Source organism: Dasypus novemcinctus, chromosome 8 (assembly GCF_030445035.2).
Source record: "Dasypus novemcinctus isolate mDasNov1 chromosome 8, mDasNov1.1.hap2, whole genome shotgun sequence".
Taxonomy (NCBI): domain Eukaryota; kingdom Metazoa; phylum Chordata; class Mammalia; order Cingulata; family Dasypodidae; genus Dasypus; species Dasypus novemcinctus.
Genome location: NC_080680.1, coordinates 111,154,092 through 111,174,648, shown reverse-complemented (window position 1 = coordinate 111,174,648; position 20,557 = coordinate 111,154,092). Strand labels below are relative to the sequence as shown.

The following is a 20,557-nucleotide window of genomic DNA, read 5'->3' as shown; positions in this document are numbered from 1 at the left end:
CTGGGCAAAAGTTGGAGGTGGGAGTGAAAACGGTCCCTCTTGCTCACTGGATGGAGACTGGGAAAATGTACTTCCATTTTCCCTAAACAGTCTGTGTTATAGGATAAAGAGTATTGGGGCTGGGAAGGAGTGTGACAGCAAAGAGAAACCCTGCCCCTCTGGGTACTTTCCCTTAGCTTCCCAAAACTGCTCCCCAAAACTGTGCCCCAGGGCTGCTCCCATCTCCAGCATGGGCACGAGGGAAATGCTGGCACAGCACGACTGCACCACACAGGCTGTTTCCCAAGATTTGTCCCTCAGCCCATGACTATACCATTATTTTCATGTTGCAGTAATTTGGAAGGAACAGAGGAGAGAAGAGTGGATGTTGTGGGTTGAATTGTGTCCCCCCGCCTCTCCCCCGCCCTAAAGACAAAGTTAAAGTTGAGCCCTCAGGATTTCAGAATATGACCTTATCTGGAAATAGGATAGAATTAGTTAAATAACATTGAGTTCATACTGGGGTTGGGTAGGCACCTAATCCCATGTGACTGTGTCCTTATGAGGAGGAGAGAGGAGATACAGACAGACACAGGGGAGAGGGCCATGTGGTGGTGGCAGCAGAAGTGCTGCAGCCACACTCCAAGGAGCACCAGGGCTGCTGGCACATCCCCAGAAGTAGAAGCAGCAAGGAAGGAGTCTCCCCTTCAGGTTTCAGAGGCAGCGTGGCCCTGCTGACACCCTGACTTTGGGCTGCGGGCCTCTAGCTTTGTGAGACAATGACTTTATATTGTCTTAAGCCACCCAGTTTGTGGTACTTGGTTACAGCCACCCTAGAAACAAAACAGTGGATATGGAAGAAAATGGATTCTTCAAATCTGAGAAAGTAAACTCACCTTTTCTTTAAAAAGAGTCATGTTCATATTTGGCATTTGAACATGAAATCTGATGGGTGTATTTGGTTTGAGTGGAATGGAGGTAAAATTGTTTGGGTAGGAGAGGTCAAGAAACTCTTAGGAAAGGGTTTGCAAGAAGCATTCATATCAGCATTTGAGTAAAGGATATGATGATGGTGTCTGATGTGGAGAGGAATTCCGGGAGTTACCAAGTCCCCTATGAATGTGGGTAACTAATGAAGGTGGTGGCAGGGAAAGGTTAGTAGAATGGAAATGAGTAGCTAGAAGAATGCTGGACTAATTTATTGACCCATCTCATGAAGAAAAGTTTGATACCTGAAAATCAGATGACTTCTTATTGGAAGTAACGTACCTAGTTCTTTAGATTAATGTTCTTACGAACAATACAACTTTTGAATAATCAATTGCATCATTATTTCGCCCCAGGCCCTCTGATATGGCAATTTGACAGCTCTCCGGAAAAGTGTGTTGTAGAAAATTAAGTCCAGTTGGTTCCTCAAATGTTACTTCTCATCTCCTGCCCTCTCCACTGGCTCTACTGCATGCAGCTTAATAGAGTTCATAGGCCACGCAACAAAACACAAAGTGGGCCCCAACCCAGAGGGAAATAACGATAAGCTGTTCATCTGCTGAGGTCAGAATCCTCTACTGGCACCTGCGGACTCCTCGAATCTTCTCGCCTTTCCCTGAGACATTTGAGCCATGAGAATTGGTCATGATGCCTTTCTCTCTCCTTTCCATGCCAACTCTTCCAGCCCTAATTTAGGATCTCATCGTATTTCATAGAAATGATTACAGCAACATTCTAATGAGTTTTCCTTCCACCATTCTTGTCCACCCTCAAATCCATCACCCACACTGTCCCCAAATGCCAGCACCCTGTCAACACAATATGGAAGCAGTAGCATAAGGATATGTGGGGGATATTATAATGCCCCATCATCAGATCACACCCCCTCCTTTACAACATACTGCCCCAATACATCAAAGGGAAGAAAATGTAAACTATTTGAAATGTGATAGGATATGAGCTATGACTGTTGATGAAATCAGTGGTGCCAATTGTCAACCCTGGCTGTCTTTGTTTTGTGCTGGTGGATACATCTGAAAAGTTTCAAGGAAATAGGAATGATAAACTGTAGTAGACTGTGAAGGTCTGCAGTCATGATGTGCTGCTTGTCATCTGTGGTAAGGGAGATGCTCTTTCGCCTCCCAGGTCCTCATGTGGCCCCCTTCAGCCTCGCCTTTAACCACTTTCTACTGGGCCACTGCGTTGCACAACCACAGGGGGCTCCATCCCACTGTATTGATGTCAGTGGTGCCCCTGGAGTTGAGCAAGGCCATGGTCCTGTTCCCTGCCTCGTACCGCAGCACATACCAGCATGATGTCCACCTCCTCCCGCTGCTTCTTGTTGCTGGTCTCTCTTCCTGGAATAGTCTTATTCCTATTTTTCTCCCCATATTTAGATATACAGACCCACACAGAGACACACACAAACACAGACACACACACATTTCTGGTTAAGTGGTTTTTATCCTCAAAGACATAGCCCAGGCATCATTTCTTCCTTTCTTCCTCATTCATACCTTTGTCCTTATACTTACGTACATTTCTATTTTGATTATAAACATACCTTCCCCATATAAACTGTGAGGTCCTTGGGGACAGGCACCATGTCTTATGCCTCACTGTAGTCCATTCTTGACCCAGAACCTGACACCATCTTTCCTTTAAGCCCTTGGTAATACCCTTCTCTGCAGTTCATATTTCCGGTCCCAAGACTAATGGACTTAGAATGACTAAAAGTGGGACTCTATCTACCTCCTTTCTTGGACACCCGCCCTTGCCTGCTGGGCTATGATTTTTATCCCATGGACTCTCAAAAGACATAAACACAATACTTGGTCCCAAACATACTTCCAGGGTCTGAGTTTATTGAGTCGTAATATCATGTGTAGAACACTGACAATCTAGACCAAGTTATATTGTCTCAAGCATAGTCTAATTCTTTTCCACAATTTTCTCTAGAATCAAGGGAAGAGAAGACAGGCGTCACACTTTCTACTTTCCTGCCTATCTTTGTGTGTGTGTGTGTGTGTTGGAATTCATGTCCCTGATCCCTTAGATGACAATGCAGACACATGAACAAATAGTACTATCCAGGCATGCTATCTCTCTAAGTCTAAATCCACACTTAGAGAGAAACTATTCTATGGGGACTATCAGCTGCAAGGACTTGGATCTGATAAAAGATACATTCAAGAAATAAACACCTTCTTGGGGTCTTCCTCAAGAATAATTTTTCTGTTCTATGTATTGTGAGCCCTCTATGAGTTAGGCACTGCTCTAGGGGACTTATGAGTGAACAAAGTAGAAAAATAAACCCTGTCCCCAAGGTGCTTACATTCTAGTGGGTGCTCGATTGCATTTGCATAAGTAATATGTCCCACTCACATTTTTCCTAGAACAAATGGACATTTTGCTTCAAGAATAAATCCAAATTTCCAACCCTTAGGAGGGAGAAATGGTTTTTAGCTTTTCTTTAAATGGTCCTCCTTAAAACAAGTTCCAGAAAATCTTGTGGTCCTTCTTAGCAAGGGTTACTTTTAATATTGCATTAGAAGATGAAAGGATTTAATGGTAATGACATAAGCCTCCCTTTAAAGATACCAATAACCAAACAGCTTCTCCAGTTTCATTCAGCATAGCAGAACTGATAGGATATATTAAATTAAGAATTCATAACCTTATATCAACCTAACCTCCCTCAGGTCTTCTGACCCTCAGTAACCAATGTGCAGTGTATCTGGGTGACATTGAACTGGTTTCTTTCTAATATGTGGTTAAGGGGCAGCTATTTTTCCTTGGCACAGTCCCCTTGATGAGTCCATGGTGTCACTGGGTTATCTCTGAGAGGTCATTGTTCATCTTCCATAGTAGGTCAGACTTGGCAATGGTGAAATAAATGTTCTTGCTACATCTGTACACATATAATCATGGGCTGTTCTGAACACATACATCATTTTGTTGTGGGTGAGAGGATTCTAAAAACAAAAAACAAATAGGCCTTTTCAGCTTTTTGAGCTAAAAGAAAACAATAAATGTGCTCCAACAAGAAGGATGATTCCAGGTCAGTTGTGGAAGTTTGTGTTGCTATTGGACTAGGAACCCCAGGATTCCTTCCATCGTCAATAGACTGTGATTCTAAGAACGATTCATGAATCGGAAGTCAATACTACTAGTGTCTTGAGTGTGTGCATGTATGTCCATATGTGTCTGTATATATAGACTATATATAAAGATATATATAAAGATATATATATATACATATTTAAAGACTATGAAGGAGAGAAGGACAGATGTCCCATGTTTAACCCAAGAAAAGAACAATGTGCATTTTACCAGTGTCCTTCCTGTCAAAATCTTTGGGCTAGCCAGATCCTGAGCCTCAACAGACTCCAGCACCTACAATCTGATTTATTGGACTTACCACACTCAGCTAAGATGGAGGTGAAGAAGGACAACCACCACACCATGGAGCCTAGAGTGATTACAACTGAAAATGGGAGGATTGCATCCAGCATCCAGGTGGAATCTGAGCCTCCTCTTGACATAAAGGTGCAATGGACACAACCAATCCAGTGTCCACATAGAAGAGGTGGCATTGGATTGGGAAAAGTGGACATAATGGACAAAGGGTATGGGGAAAGGCAGGAAGAGATGAGAGGTGGAGGCGTCTTCGGGACATGGAGCTGCCCTGGATGGTGCTTCAGAGGTAATCACCGGACATTGTAAATCCTCACAGGGCCTACATGATGGAATAGAGGAGAGTATGGGCCATGATGTGAACCAATGTATATGAGGTGCAGAGGTGCCCAAAGATGTACTTACCAAATCCAATGGATGTGTCATGATGATGGGAACGAGTGTTGTTGGGGGGGGGGAGAGGGGGGGTGGGGGGGTGGGGTTGAATGGGACCTCACATATATATTTTTAATGTAATATTATTACAAAGTCAATAAAAAAAAAAATCTTTGGGCTAATCTTACCTAATTTCAGTAGAATTGCAAGAAGGTACTTGAGCTGACATAGTTTCAGAGACTATTTTTTTAGTGGTGGAAGAAAATGAAGGCTAATAGTGACTCCATGTTTACTCCATCTCAAAAAACAACTAGGAAATATGAAATTTTGTAAAATCTGCAGATCAATAACTCAGTAAATTATTTCACTATGTGTGTGCACATGTACACACACACACATATGCGACCCTCTCCCAGATAAACAAATTCCAGATAAACAAATACCCAGTTTCTGCCAGAGATATGTTTCTTTCCTGTGTATCTTTACATGTCTCTAACAGGAACATTATTTACAGGGAAGTATGAAAAGATAAAGTGGCATACATTATAACACAAAAATTCCACAGGACACAAATAACTTCTCATTGTAGGAATACGATTGAAGTGTAATGCCAAGTAAATTAGAAGACTGCCTGTTCTTATATTTTAATTATCAATCGAATGGTTTGCTTTGGATTGTTAATATATTGGAATGGTGCCCTGAGGCTGACTAAGCGATTGTCCTTATGTTTATTCTATTCTTCCCCAGTTAGACATTTAAAATTATAGTAATAACTCCAATTATCCAACATCGACCAGGAATGAGAAGTACCACAATCGTGGAATACATTTTCCAATAACTAAAATTCAGCCTAGCCAAAATATAAACATTGAAAACAAATCTGAATGGAAAATTTTGAATGCCTATTTAGTCTTAAACAGATGCTGAACCCTGTTATTTCATAATATTCTCATAAGCTGCTGTGGTGTGCAGGCCTGTTTGTCCCTGTACTGAATGACCCCAAACTGATGTTTTTGTTGTTGTTGTGCCCATTTTCTCTTTTCTTCTTCACTTTTAGCTGTTACTGCATGACATTACACTCTTCCTGTTCCTCTCCAAACGCTCCTAATTATGTGTTTCTATTTCTAGTGAACCAGAAAACCATTTAACCAACATATTAAGGGTTATATCTAAAGCAGTCCTATTTAGGGTTTTGTTTGTTTGGAATTGAGAACACTGAGATCCTGATCATAGGTATGGCTCCCCCATTTTCTCTCTCTCACAGCCCCTCCCCCCAAAACCCATAATTCTTTCTATCATTTTAGGTAGATCTCATAAGTCCATCTGTGGTCCCAGGTCAAGACTTTCTGTTCCAAAGCTTATGCATTGTACCTCTACAAAAATGTGAATTTTTTTCTCAGAGGTGGCGCATTCTTTTTTTTTTTTAAACCAGTAAACTTGTAGACTTTAGTTGTTGATGAATTTAACTCTTACTGACCTAAGCAAGCCATTTAATTAATCTAAGCTCTAAGTTCCTCATTTACAAAATAGTTATAACTGTCTCACTAGATAGTTGCAGGAAAAAAGAAAATAATGTACATGTAAGGACAAGTTGTAAACTCCAGACCAGCAGAACTTAGCCCTGAGATTCATGAACAATGGATGCGCTTTGAGGGGTGGGAGGTGAGCAAGTCACCTGATACTGTATGCAGAATGCTGTGGGTTTGTGCCACTTGTGTGTTTTTCTGGGAAGAAGGTCCATAGCCTTCATCAAGATTCTCAAGAGGGTTATGGCCCTAAAAAGCCTAAGAAAAACTCCTTAAAGCATGGACTTTATTACATCGTTGTTTTATTTCCTGGGTCTAGATTAAATTTCAGATAGGTAGAGCTGCTAAGCTAAACATCCAAATTAGAGAGGTGTTAATGTGCACCTGGAGTGATAATAGTACCCAGTACGTAAAGCTTAATTAATAAATATCAGATAAAAAATGGACAGATGGTATCAATGGATTGAGAGTACCCACATCCTAAGTTGTAGCTGTGGGACATTTTTCATTATATCTATATAATTTCCAATGAATAAACATATAATCTAGTCTAACATTCTCATTTTATTTATGGGAATGAAGAAATTGATCTTATTGTCTGTATCTGAATTGGTTTAGCTTCTTCAAAGGGATGCTTTGAAGATAAATAGTGATACAGTTGTTAAAATGTTTGAGATTTTGAAAGGACAGTTACAATGTAATGATAATAGTTTATTATAGTTACTGTTTTTTGAATATCTACTAAGTATCAGACACTGCTAGGTACTTTATATGCATTGTATGTATCTAGTTTTCAAAGCAACCTTTAAAGATAGGTATTATTGTCCTAGTTTTATTTGTGAAGAAATCTGAAACTTAAAGAGGTTAAGTAATAGAGCCAAGATCATAAAGCTAGTAAACGACCAAGCAAGAACTAACCAAAGTCTGCTTGATTCTAAAGTCTCTTACTTTTTCCTACATTTTCTATAGCATAAGATGTATTTATGACTCTTAATAAGCTTTAACCCAGTCCCATAAAGTGAATTTACTCGTTTTTCTATTGCTTATAGAAATTGTCAATGTACTAACTTCAAAAAATTTAGAATGCACCTAAAATTGAATTTAACCTTTATCTTAAAGTTAAAAGATGACCACTAAAGGGCTTTAGGCAAGGGTGTGATATGATTATATTTGTGTCTTTGGAAAATGCTCTGGCAGCGAGAAATGGTTGGAACAGATTGCAACTAGAGTCAGGGAGTCCAGGAGAAAGTTTTTGCAGCAGTAGCAATGGGGTTGAAAAGGAGTGGTGGGCTCTGTGTCTGCTTAGGATGTAGTGTGAGGAAATCTTGACCAGATATGGGAGATGAGGGAGGTGAGGAATCAAGGAGGTTGGCCAGATTCCATGAGACGTTCATGCCCTTTCAGTTACTAGGGTAGGCTGGCAGGTTATTAGGAGGAGATTTGCAGGGAGAGATGACATGCTGGGTTTGAATGTTTGTGCAGATGTTACAAAGACCTTTGTGTGAAGCTTAGGAGACTGAGCTCATTGGAGATTTAGTTTTGGAAGTGAGCTCCATATAGGTGATTCAGTGAAGTCATGGAAGTAGATGAAACTGCTTCGGTTTGTAGGTAGAGTGAGAAGCAAAGAGAGCTTAGGCTAGGACCCTGCAGGACACTGATATTTAAAAGACAAGTAGCAGAGAAGAGGTCACTAGCATCATGGCCACATGGTATCATAGAAGACAGTACTTCAAAAAGGAAGGAGTGGCCTTATGTATTTATCCAAAGAAAAGAAACATATGCTCACACCAACACCTTTTCATGAATGCTTATGATGGCTTTTATATTAGTCAGCCAAAGGGGGTGCTGATGCAAAGTACCAGAAATCTGTTGGCTTTTATAAAGGATGTTTATTTGGGGTAAAAGCTCACAGTTACAAGGCCCTTAGAGTCCAACTCAAGGTTGCTTTCTCACCAAAGTCAGTTGCTATGTGTTGAAGCAAGACAGATGCCAATCTCTGCTATGGTTCAGCCTCCCCCTCTCTCAAATACAGGATGGCATAGGGCTTGTTTCCTTCCGGGTCTTCTCAGCTGCTCTCCTCATAAGGTTAGTTAGGTAAACTATCAGGCAAATGGCTCATCTCTCTTCCCAGGGCTGCAGGATCAAGCTGACAAAGTTCTTTCCTCTGGTATCTATGGAGCACTCTTTCTCTTCCTGTGTGTCTTCTTTAGTGAGTGTCTGTTTCTATCAGCCCACCAAGGGGATGGGACTCAGCCCTGAGTCACACAGCTGTGGTGTAATCAAAACCCTAATCTTAACAGGTAATCTAATTGAAGACATCTCAGGTGAATCTAATACAATCAAAGGGATCACACACAGGGGAAAAGACCAGTTAACAAACATAATCTCTCTTTTGGGGATTCAAAATAATCTCAAACTGTCACAGCTTTATTTGTAATGGCTACAAACTAGAAACAACCTAAATATCCATTAACTGGTAAACAGACACACTGTGGTACAGCCATACATGGCATACCACTTGGCAATGAAAAGGAACTAACCACTGATACACACAACGCAACATGGATGAATCTCAAAAACATTTGCCAAATGAAAGAAGCCCAAAATAAAAGGTTATATGTTGTCTGATTCCATTTATATGACATTATGGAAAAGGCAAAGCCGTGGTTGCCAGGGGCTAGCGGTGGGAGGAAAGGATTGACTACCAAGGGACCCAGAGGAAGTCTGTGAGGTGATGACAATGTTGTAAATCTTGATGAGGTGGTTACATGACTGTATAATGTATCCAAACTCATAGAGCTGTACACCTAAAGGATGAATTCTACTGTATGTAAATTATGCCTCAATCAATTGGGCTTAAAGTTAAAAAAAAAATCAGAAAGGCATGGTCAACAATGTCAAATGCTGCTTATAGGTCACCCAAAAAGAGGACAGTCTGAGATATGCCCTTTGTGTTCAGCCATTATGGTGAGCAGTGGCAGTGGCAGGGGGAGACAGAAGCCAGAATGCTAGAGGTTGATGAGTATGACAAAGACCATTGGTTGTCCCCCAATATTTGTTTTTTTCTTCTTTCATGGTAATGGGGTGCCTGCTTTTTTTGGCTAGGCTCAAGAATCAGCAGAGTGAAGATTGCTTTGTCCTCGAAACTGAATATGGCTATGTGACTGAATTCTGGCCAAAGATATAAGTAAAGGTGTCACGAGGCAGCCGTTGATAGCCTTCCTTAAGAGACAGCTGCCATGTATCCTTTGCCTCTTATTTATTCCTTCCAACTTGGCTGGAATGCAGACATGATGGCTAGAGCTGGAGCAGCTAGCCTAGACCATGAAGTGACTCTAGAAAGGGAGACTACCTATGTCAGAATAACATTTTGAGAGAGCCTAGGTCTCTGGTCTTTGAGAAGTAGAGCTGTTAAGCAGGCCCAGGACTGCTTCTCTCTGAACTCTTTAGAGGAAGTGAACCACTTTTCTTCTGTTTAAGGCTCTTCTTAAAGTTCCACACCCTTTCAAGAGGCTTGACTATGAAGGGGAAGAAAAAAGATAGGAAGATAGCTGGGGAGAGACATGGTCGGAGTGGGGGCGGGGGGAGGGCGGTTATGATCTCCAAATTCACACTAAATTCTCTGCCGATGGAATCCTAGAGATGATCCAAAATCTCTTTCCACCACACAGCTCTGTGAAACATCACTGGATTTGGTTTTGTGACTTACCTTCCTGAGGGAAAGAAGGAGCCATGACTCCACCTAGAACGTTTTGCAGCTGCGCCCTTTTAGGAGCTCGAGTGCCCTCCCCCCTGTTGCTTGCACGCCTCACCTCTCAGCCCAAGCTCCTCAGGGAGCGCGCTCCTAAACCTAAGCAAATCCACTTCCCTGTTATTCTCCGTGACAGCAAGGTTTTAAATAGCTTTATTAAGACATAATTTCTTTACCATAAAATTCACCCAAAGTGTACAATTCACTGGTTTTTTAGTATATTCAGGGAATTGTGCAACCATCACTACAAAATAATTTTAAAACACCATAGTACTTTATTACTTAATTTTTATTGCAGTGTTTTTCAACTTGTGGTGATCCGTTCATTTTTCTCTTTACCTGTGCATTGTCTTCCTGTGGTCTGGGGCTCCACTAGGGCTGGTACCGTGATGGCCGTGCCAGGGGCTCGACCTAGCACCTAGCAGAAGCCTCCTCCGGAGGGGCGGGTCAGTAAGTACACAGGGAAAGGCTGAAGCAGCCCCTCTGCTCTTCCTGCATCGACGAAGGGCACTTGGGTGGGAACCAGGTTCCCCCTAGAAACCCTAAGGAGCAGGGGCTTCTCAGAGCCGGGAGGAAGGAGGCAAAACGTGCCCCGGGGGGCTGGGGCCGCGGTGATTTGAAAAGCATTTTCAATATACCTATTGTTTTCCTGGAAGAAACTAGGGAAACAACGCCTGGGCAACACCTTCCTGGCGGGCGGGAAGCCGCAGAAGATGGAGTGCGCCGGGGAAGGGCGTGGGGTCGGCCAGGCGGTGGAACCCTGCGTTAACGCGTCGCCAACGCGGCTGGAGTTTTCTTGGGGAAACTCAGACGGTCGCCCGCGGGGCTGGCACAATGGCGCTGCCGACCGCACGCCCAGCCCGCGGGGGCCCGGCTTGCGCCTCGCAGCGCGCGGGTGCTTCCTTCCCTTGCCACTTCCAAGCAGCCAGAGCCGCAACCCTGCCGCTGACTCCACCGTTCCCCCACTCCGTTGGGGCTGCGTCGCCCCCGCCCTCCGGTCTCTCTCCCGGTCCCCCCGTCCCTCCTCCCGCGCCGCGCCCCACCCGCTCTCGGCGCGGCGACGTGCGTCCCGGGGGGACCCGCGGGCGCACCTGGCGCCTGGGGCGCCCGGGCACGGCGCGCTGGTGGCCACCTCGGCCGGCGCGCAGCTGCCCGCGCGCTCCCTCCCCGAAACACGGGACTGGAGTGGCTCGTCCGGCGCCCGGCGAACGACACTATCCAATTGCTTCCCGTTTTACTCGCAGGCTGCGAGCGCGGAGAGCCCGAGCGTTCCCTCTCAGCCCTCGGGGGGGAGGGCGGGCGAGCGGGGAGGGGACGCGGCTGGGGCTCCACCTCGCGCGCCGCACGGCCAGAGCGCTCGGCTCCGCCAGCGACGAGCAGCGCCCGCGAGCCCCGCAGCAGCGCGCCCCGGAGCCCCGCCATGGAGTGAGTATCCCCCGCGCCGCGCGCGCCGCCCGCCGCCGTCCACGCCTCAGGTTGCCATGGTGACCGAGGCCGCAGGCCGATCCGGCTCCGGTCCCCCGGTCCCCGATGGGTGTTTAATTTCAGCCCAGTGTGGACGCCTGGCGTGTCTATAGCAGCAGCCACAGCGGCGGGAGACGAGGGGTAGGAGACCCGCGGCGTGGTGTTGTGTCCTTGCCCTTTGGCCCGCAGGGCCTCGTAGGGGAGGTGGTGGGGATGCTGAGAAGGAGGGAGGCGCGTCCCTGCCCCAGGCTCCCGCTTCTCAGGGAGTTGGCCGCGATAGCCATGACTTCCCATCCCTAAGCGTGTCAGCATTACTGGACTGCAGTTAAAAAAGGTGGGGGTGCGGGGTGGGCTCCTGCGGATCCCAAGCCAGTGTGATTCGTTTTAAGTGTGTAATGGAAGAACGATGCGTTGGGGGGTACTTCGAGCCAAGGCTGCAATGCCTTGGCACCATCTGAAGACTCAAAATAATCGATTTGCTGTCAGGGTCATTGAGAAATCCGACAGAGATGTCCGAGCGGCCGCCGGCGGTTGAATTCGGTTGAATTACAGTGTTTGGCACTGTGGGCACAGCTTGGGAAGGGTGGGGATGAGAGGGCACGAAGGCAAGAGAGGCGTGAACCAGAAAGACACTCCCAGGGCTCTGGTGTTAGGTTCCTCTCCCCTCTGTCGTGGCGTCCCTGCCTTGCTTTCCACTCACCCTCCCAGGCTGCTGCGGCAGCAGGGCCGCCCTGATGGGCGCAGCCAGCCCTCCAAAGAAAGGGTGGTTTTTGAAGGCAGCTATTAGATACTGCTCACTTGGTCAGTTTCTCCTCCTGCTGCTCCCTTCCCACGGATACTCCCTGACACTGAGGCTGTGTGAATCATATTTCAGCCTGGAGATAATGTCATGTTTTCAGGTATCAGGTCCTTCAGGCCAAACCGGGTAAACCCTGGATGCACCCTCTATCCCCCCGCATATCCGATTGTGTAGATGCAATTTAATCCCCACCAACAAGGCTGGTAAAGCAGAAGTGAGGGCTGGGGCTGCGTTTTAGGAGTGAGGAGCCCCGGATTTCAGGCTCCGCCTTGTACTAGTGTTTTTGTTGATTCCTTGCACCAGTAATTTCATGTCTTTGAGTCTCAGTTTCTTTATTTGTACAAGGGAGACAAAAATGTTCCTTGCCCACTTTTAAGGGTTGAGAGGTTCAGGTAATATTCGTATCTCTTCTAAAGGGCTTTGTAAATTGTAAAGTATGTAAAAATTTAAGCAACTAGTGTCATACTGAAGAGCTTACATCTGCAGTCCTATTGTCTGGGTTTGAGTCCTTTGGCGCTTTGCTGAATGATGTTAATCTCTCTGTGCCTCCTTTTCCCCATCTGGAAAATGGCAATTGATAATAGTAACTATTTCGTATGATTTCCGTGAAGACTGAACAAGTTGATACACATAAAGTACTTTGCATAGAACCTGGCACATAAATATTATCTATAGTTCATCATGATTATTATGGGCTCCAGCACTATCCATTGACATTTGATGGACTCTCAGGTTGGCACCAAGCTATTTGTCTCTCAGACAATGTGTAAAGAAACACAATGCCCCAAGGACAAGCCCTGAGAGGAGCACAGCTGCCAGAGTTCTCAAGATACCATTGTAGATGTGGATTATCAACTAGAAGACATTAGCAGGCTTGGTATACAGAGCAGACACTGGGCATGCTCCGTTCTTGTTCCTTATTGTCATTTTCTTAGACTGGAGACCATCCTTTATTAGAGATTGAATGTAGGCCTGCTAATCCCCCTGTGTGGGGTTAAAGTGTACCCTGACAGTTTGCCAGGGCAGTGACCTGCATCTTACAGTCATACATTGATAACCTAAAGTATACCATATTTCTCCTAGACTTAGCACTGGGTACTCACTTACTATAGAACAGCAGACACGGTTTGTAAGTTTACTTCTTCATATCTTTTTCCTCTTCCTTCTTCATCTCACAGCTAAAGTTTTGTTCCAGGTGTGCCCACCTCAGGTCTAGAGCTTCTTGTGGACAAAGCCCTTCTTCATCACACTCTTCCTCTCCCTCCACAGGATCCAAATTGCTGTTTCAACCAGCCTCCTTCTCTCCTGGTCTGCCTGGAATGGCTTTCCCATTCCCACATGAAGTTCCAAAGTTCCCCTAACCTTCTTGCTGACCTTCCCAATTTTTAGCTGTTTGTCTGCTCTCTGCTTGACCTCCTTTGCTTTTTTAGTTCAATTAGCTCTTTAGTTCTGTTTTTTTTTTTTTTCCCCTTTTGGCATACCATCTTTTTCTGCTCTTCCTTGGGTCTTACAGAATTTCCTGTGTGCTGAATCCCGTCCTTCCCCTCAATCTAAACCCTCCTAAAATCTCATTCTAGGTAGGACAGCCAACCTATACTAAGAGTGAGTTAGGCGGGAGTGGATGCGGCTCAAGCAGTTGAGTGCCTGCTTCCCATGTGGTAGGTCCCGGGTTCAGTTCCCAGTGCCTCCTTAAAAACAAACAAACAAACAACAAACAAACAAATGAAAAAAACCAACTCAGGGAATGCCGATGTGGCTCAGTACTTGAATGCTGGCTTCCCACATATGAGATCTTGGGTTCAATCCTTAGCTCCAATACCAAGAAAAAAAAAAAAGAGTTGGGAACTCAACTTCTCTTACTTACTGTATCCAATTTATGTTTATGAAAATGTAATTAAAAAGAGGGGTAAATCTCACATCTGTTTATTCATTCCTTCATTTAACCAACAAATAATTGTCAAGATTAGCACTGGTAAACAAAACAGTCATGATTCTTATTATCTAGGTTTCAGAGTGGGTAGATGTTAAACTAGTCAACTCAGACAAATATGTAAATTTAAATGGCAATAAATGCCATGATGGAAAAGAACAGGGACAAAATAAAAGGAAGGGTGTCAGGAACCCTCTCTGAGGAACCCATTGCTAATGTGAGACCTCAAGGATGAGTAGGAATTGGCCAGGTGAGGAGTGGTGAGAAGAGACGTTCTAGGCTGAGAAAGCAACATGTGCCAAGGTCCTGAGGCAGGAGAGACTTTGGCACGGTGGAAGAACTGAAAGGAAGCTGGAGTTTCAGGAGCAAGGGGAAGATGATCCAGAGATATGGCCAAAGAATCAGGCAGGGGCAGATCACAGAGTGGGATGGGCCATGCAAGGACTTTGGATTTTATCCTGAATGCAATGGGGAGCCACTGAAGGGCTTTGTGCATGGGTGTGATGATCTTATTTGTGTTTTAAAACTTCAAAGCTTAAAAATTGAAAATAAATACACATAAACACATAAAACCACCTTTCCTTATGAAGGTATTTCAAATAGAAAATGTGTTATGGCCAAGTATCAGAAAGCTGCAAATGTCTGCCAACAGGAGATGGTTATGAAATGTAAAAGCCACCAAGTTGTGTGTCAATATCTGATAGTCTCAAATAAGCCGAGGTTCTGATTTAAAATGAAACTGAGTGGAAATAAAAACACATAATCATTTATTCATGATATTCATGAGCTTTTTTTTTTTTCTGCTGGCTGGGGAGAGGTAGGTGAGATTTTTGTTTTTTTTCATCTAAAATTATTTTATTGAAGTATATCATTAATGTATCAAAGTACATAAACAATAAGTGTATAGTAAAAGTTGTGAACTTATAAACCAAACATTCATATCATATTATTGGTTTTGGTAAAATAAGAACATAGAGGAAATAAGAAAAAACAACTAGATAGTAACAAGAGGGTTCTGATTGCACTTTAAATTTTTCATACTGAAATGTTATATATGTGGGATGTATAGAATATAGGAAACATATTGGAATATTGGGAAACCAGAAGATGAGCATGGTAGCAAGTTCTGTACCTTCTCTACATTCTGATATGGTACCTTAAGTATCGGGTAATGGGAGGTACTTGGCTGTCTTCGTTGGTGGATTGGGTATGATTTCTGTGTGTTTGTGGGGAGCAAACTTCAGTATATTCAGTTGTTAATTGGATACCACTCCTTTAAGTGTTGCTGCACACTTTTCTGGAACATAATCTTCAAAGCAGTAGGGGGTCAAAAAGGTACAGAGAACACAATATGGCAACCCTTTCAATTGTTGACATCCCTGCAAGTCCTGGGACTCTGACAGTGGCTGGTGGGAGCCTCAGAATTGGGTCTGATGGGTGTTCCAGTCAGGGTTCTCTAGGGAAACAGAAACTAGAGGAGATACCTATAAATAGTATGCAATTTTATAAAAATGTTTCATGGGACCTTGGGGATGCTGCAAACAAGGGGCTCTGATGAAGGGCCTTCATGAGTTCCCAGGAGATGTCAGCCATTTGAAGTAGAGATGGGAATTCTTTCTCTGAATGCTGAAATCACTTCCCCTTTTAAGGCCTTCAGCTGATTGGATGAGATATCACTCATTGCTGATGGCAGTCTCCTTAGATGATTGTAGATATAACCAGCCATCTATGCAGTCAACTCACTGATAATTAAAGTCTTTATGAAAAAAGTGCTTGCTTGACCAAACAACTGGGCACCATTACCTGGCCTAGTTGACACATTAGCCTAACCATCAAGTCCACCCTTTGTTAACTTGGCAGCCATATACATCACCTTAAACCATACTTAGTCTCTAAATAAATATAATAACAGATCTATCTATCTATCTATCTATATATATCTCCACCTAACAATATTCAACTATCCTGTGTACAAGCAGAAATGCACTAAATCCTTCCAGAAGAGTGTGCAAGTACTTGGGTGATAGCTGCTCTTAAACTTGATATCCTTAAATACTACGATATGAAACTAATAACAACTTTTGTCATATGATAAGGAGAAAGGTTAGGGGAAGAAAATAAAGATACTCATTTATTTTTTGATGAAAATAATATATGCTTTTAAAAAAAATTCAAATATTCTAGAAGCTTGTGAAGTAAACCTCCCCATATCTCCATTCTCTGCCCCAAATCTCAATCCCCAGAGGTGCTTACTGTGAACACTTTGGGAGAATCCTTCCAGATATTTCCATGCAAACCCATACTTATATAAGTTTAAATACTTTCTTTTACACAAATGGAATCATACCACATATGTTGTTCAAATGTTGTTTTATAACTCTGTTTTTTCACTTCATTTTATATTGTACATATTTTACATATTGACACATACATATCTTTCTCATTTGGTTTTTATTAGTGGCTTCGTATTTAATTCTGGAATTTAGCTAACCAGTCCCCCTTTAGTGGGGCTTTAGGTTTGTTTCTATTTCTCTCATACAATATGCAATGCTGCAATGAACATCTTGTACTTGTTTGCACATTGTACAAGTGAATCTGTACAATATTTTCCAGAAATGGAATTGCTGGGTGAGTGAATTCAGATTATGAATTTTTCTAGATATTGTCAAAGTGCCTCCAAAAATTTTGTATCCCTTTATGTCTGAGAGCCTTGAATGCTTGACAACCTTACCACATTATATATTTATATTTAAATATTTATATTTGTATCTAACTTCATATAATCTCTGTCAGTGATGTAATTTCTGTCTACCCTTATGTCTTGCTGGATAATCTTCTCAGTTCAGGTCATTTGGGTGACTTGTCATTTTATCAGAGAGCATTAATAAGTTATAAAACACAGTGAGCTTGAATCCAGAGGATAATGGAAATCATTGACAAATGTAAAATCTGAAATCTCTCATAAACTTTTTTTTAAAAGATTTATTTATTTATTCCCCCCCCCCCCCCCCCCCCCGCTGCTCGCTTGCTGTCTGCTCTCTGTGTCCATTCTCTGCGTGTGTCTGCTTGTCTCCCTTTGTTGGGAAATCTTGCTGTACCAGCTCTCCACAGGCACAGGCCAGCTTGCCTTCACAGGGAGGCCCTGGGGCATGAACCAAGGGCCTCGCATATGGTAGATGGGAGTCCAATCAGTTGAGCCACATCTGCTTCCCTCTCTTTAACTTTTAAAAGTGATCAAGCAATTTTTTAAAAAGGCCTGTCCTTGCCCTTAAAGTTGAGGAAATGAATGTCCATCACTTAGCCCTCCATTTACCATTCATGGCAGTTATACTGTTAGTTTTACATTTTCAAGGTTTTTTTAACATTTGTGAATTTGAACTCTAAACAGAATTTCCACAGTTAATTCAATCAATGGATGCTTTTTAAAAAATTATTTATTAATTATTTAGTTGTATTTTTTTAAAGATACATAGATCACAAAAAAGTTACATTAAAAAATTTAAGAGGTTCTCCTATACCTACACCTCACCCCATTCCACATCAACAACCTCTTTCATCAGTGTGGCACATTCATTGCATTTGGTGAATCCATTTTGGAGCACTGCTGCACCTCATGGATAATAGTTTACGTTGTAGTTTATACTCTCTCCCAGTACATTCAGTGTGTTATGGCAGGATATATAATGTCCAGCATCTGTCCCTGCAATATCATTTAGGACAACTCCAAGTCCCGAAAATGCCCCCACATCACATCTCTTCTTCCTTCTCCCTCCCCTCAGCAACTACCATGGCCACTTTTTCCATATCAATGCTACAATTTCTTCCATTACTAGTCACAATAGTTCTATAGTAGAATACCAGTAACTCCACTCTAATCCATATTTTATTCCTCCATCCTATGGCCCCTAGGATGGTGATGTCCATTCTACCTCTATATCAAGAGGGGACTTAGATCCCACATGGTTGATGGATGCGATTCTCCTGCTTGCAGTTGTAGGCACTCTTGGTTCCCTGGTGTGGTGGTTGACCATCTTCACCTCCCTGTTAGCTGAACTGGGTAAGTCCAACAAACTGGAGAGTAGGAGTTGCAAGTCTGCTGTATGCACCAACCCCAGCGCCAACCACAGACTCAGTAAAAGTGACAGAAGAGGCATGAGGAGAAAGGTCACATCTGAGTCCAAGTCCATCACACTCAGGAACACAAATTCCATGCTACTCCGCTATGAAAAGAAATACAGTTCAAACACATGGGATAACATGGATGAATCTTGAGAACCTTATATTGAGTGAAGCGAGCCAGGCATTGAAGGACAAATACTACATGACCTCTCTGATATGAAATAAGCAAACCAAGCTGTTTCAGAAAGCTAGAGACTGGCTGATAGGCTTATAGGAAATTCGGGGGGAGAGGAAGATTGTGAGCTGATGCCTACATGGGTGAAATCTATGATAAAAGTGGAGGTAAGTAATTGTACAATGGATGGTTTTTGAGCTCTCTGTACATGAGCACTGTTCCAAGCACCGAGTGAACAAAACAGACAAAGGTCCTTCTCTTGTGGGGCTTCTATTTAGTAGAGAAGACAGACAAAAAAAAAAAAATCAGCCAGTAATAAATGTTAAGAATGAGAATGCTCTCTCTTGGTCTCGTGGTGCCATCAAGATGAGTAAGTATCAAGGCCTTCGTACTGCCAGGAAACTCTGTAGCCACCGATGGGACCAGAAGTGGCATGATAAACAGTACAAGAAAGCCCATCTGGGCACAGCCCTGAAGGCCAACCCTTTTGGAGGTGCTTCCCACGCAAAGGGAATTGTGTTGGAAAAAGTAGAGGTTGAAGCCAAACAGCCAAATGCTGCCATCAGGAAGTGTGTCAGGGTCCCGCTGATCAAGAATGGGAAGAAAATCACAGCCTTCGTACCCAATGATGGTTGCTTGGACTTTATTGAGGAAAACGATGAAGTTCTGGTTGCTGGATTTGGTCACAAAGATCATGCTGTTGGTGACATTCCTGGAGTCTGCTTTAAGGTTGTCAAAGGAGCCAATGTCTCTTTTGGCTTTATTTAAAGGCAAGAAGGTAAGACCAAAATCATAAGTTTTGATGATGCAGAGCAAGCAGTAGTAATAAATTTTCATATGCCAAGAAAAAAAAATGAGAATGATGTTAGAAGACTTGAGAGTGATGGGGGGGGGGGGGTTGTTTTCGAGAGGGTAGTGGAGACGGGTTTTTAGGTGTTGAGTTTGAATAGAGACTTGAAAAACGTACAGAAGGAAGAGCGATTGCAAAGGACCTGAGACGGGACCATGCTTTATGGCGTCCGAGTCTGGGATCTAGATGGAGTCAAGATCACCACCAACTCCTTCATTAATGGTATCCTCTTTCCTGAACATTTTATGTTGATTTAGGGTTTAGCGGGAAGGTTTTGTTTTCCAGCAGGGTGTTCCACTCAGAATGTTTTTATTTTGCTCCTATGAACAAACAAATTGAATGTGTATTAAATTATAGAATCATGTTTCCCCCTCATAATTCTATAAGACATTGTTCCACTGTGTTCTCGCATGGACTGTTGCTGTGGGAAAGGCTAGACTGATTATTTCCTAAAGATGGCTTCTCTCTTCCCATTTCCATCCCCAAGATTTTTTTTTGGCTTGGTGTTGATAACATTATTTTTCAACAATGAAAGTTCAGTAACTTCGCTGTGATTTGTTTCACTGAAAGTCACTGTGTCAGTTTTTCCTGGAAAGTGGTATTTTTTCCATCTAAAAATTCAAATTTTCCTTTACTTTTGAAAAGATATTTTCTTTATTGCCTTCAACTTAAAAAATTCTTTTCTTCTGTATCTACTCCAGGCTTATCTATTACCCATTGCCCTTCATAACTATTGATTTTGAATTGCTTTCTCTTTTTTCCCCTGATTTTCCCATGAGTTTTTACTATATTTTTAAGTCTCTCTTCTGGGCAATTGACTCTGTTTCTAGCAAAACACAATTTGCTTCTTACTCATTCTAATGTAGCTTTTGCTTCTGTAATGGTTTTATTGTTACCTTCAATTTATTTTCTGACTCTGCAGCTCCCTCTGCACTTATTTTTTAAAAAGATTAATATTTTCTTTCATTTCTTTGAGCATAAAGAGAATAATTTATCTGAAATTTTCAACTATTTCTTGTGTTATTTTTCTGAAATATATTTTTCTGCCTTTTCCTTATTTTGTGCCTCTCCTTTTTATTTTTGGTAATAACTATGCATGTTGATGACTATGAATTTAATATCCATTTCTAAATGAAGGTAATTCTAACCAAATGTGTTCTTTGCCCAAGAAAAAGTGGGAGTATG

The 20,557-nt window shown here is 42.8% G+C and overlaps 1 protein-coding gene and 1 pseudogene across 12 annotated transcripts in view; one reads left to right on the top strand and one right to left on the bottom strand.

Moving 5' to 3' along the window:
- Positions 1–10,018, bottom strand: part of LOC101431958 (zinc finger protein 42 homolog) — a 75,768-nt pseudogene extending 65,750 nt beyond the window's left edge.
- A 1,068-nt stretch (positions 10,019–11,086) lies between these two features.
- PALM2AKAP2 (PALM2 and AKAP2 fusion) overlaps positions 11,087–20,557 on the top strand; it is a 488,418-nt gene continuing 478,947 nt past the window's right edge. For 8 of the 12 annotated variants that reach the window (XM_058302562.1, XM_058302559.1, XM_058302558.2 and 5 more), the window contains exon 1: positions 11,106–11,460. In XM_058302562.1, coding sequence (XP_058158545.1) covers positions 11,456–11,460 — 5 coding nt within the window. In that variant the 5' untranslated portion in view covers positions 11,106–11,455. Of the gene's footprint in view, positions 11,641–20,557 lie in introns of all 12 variants that reach the window. The other 4 variants (XM_058302553.1, XM_058302561.2, XM_058302557.2 and 1 more) reach the window with 4 other exon arrangements.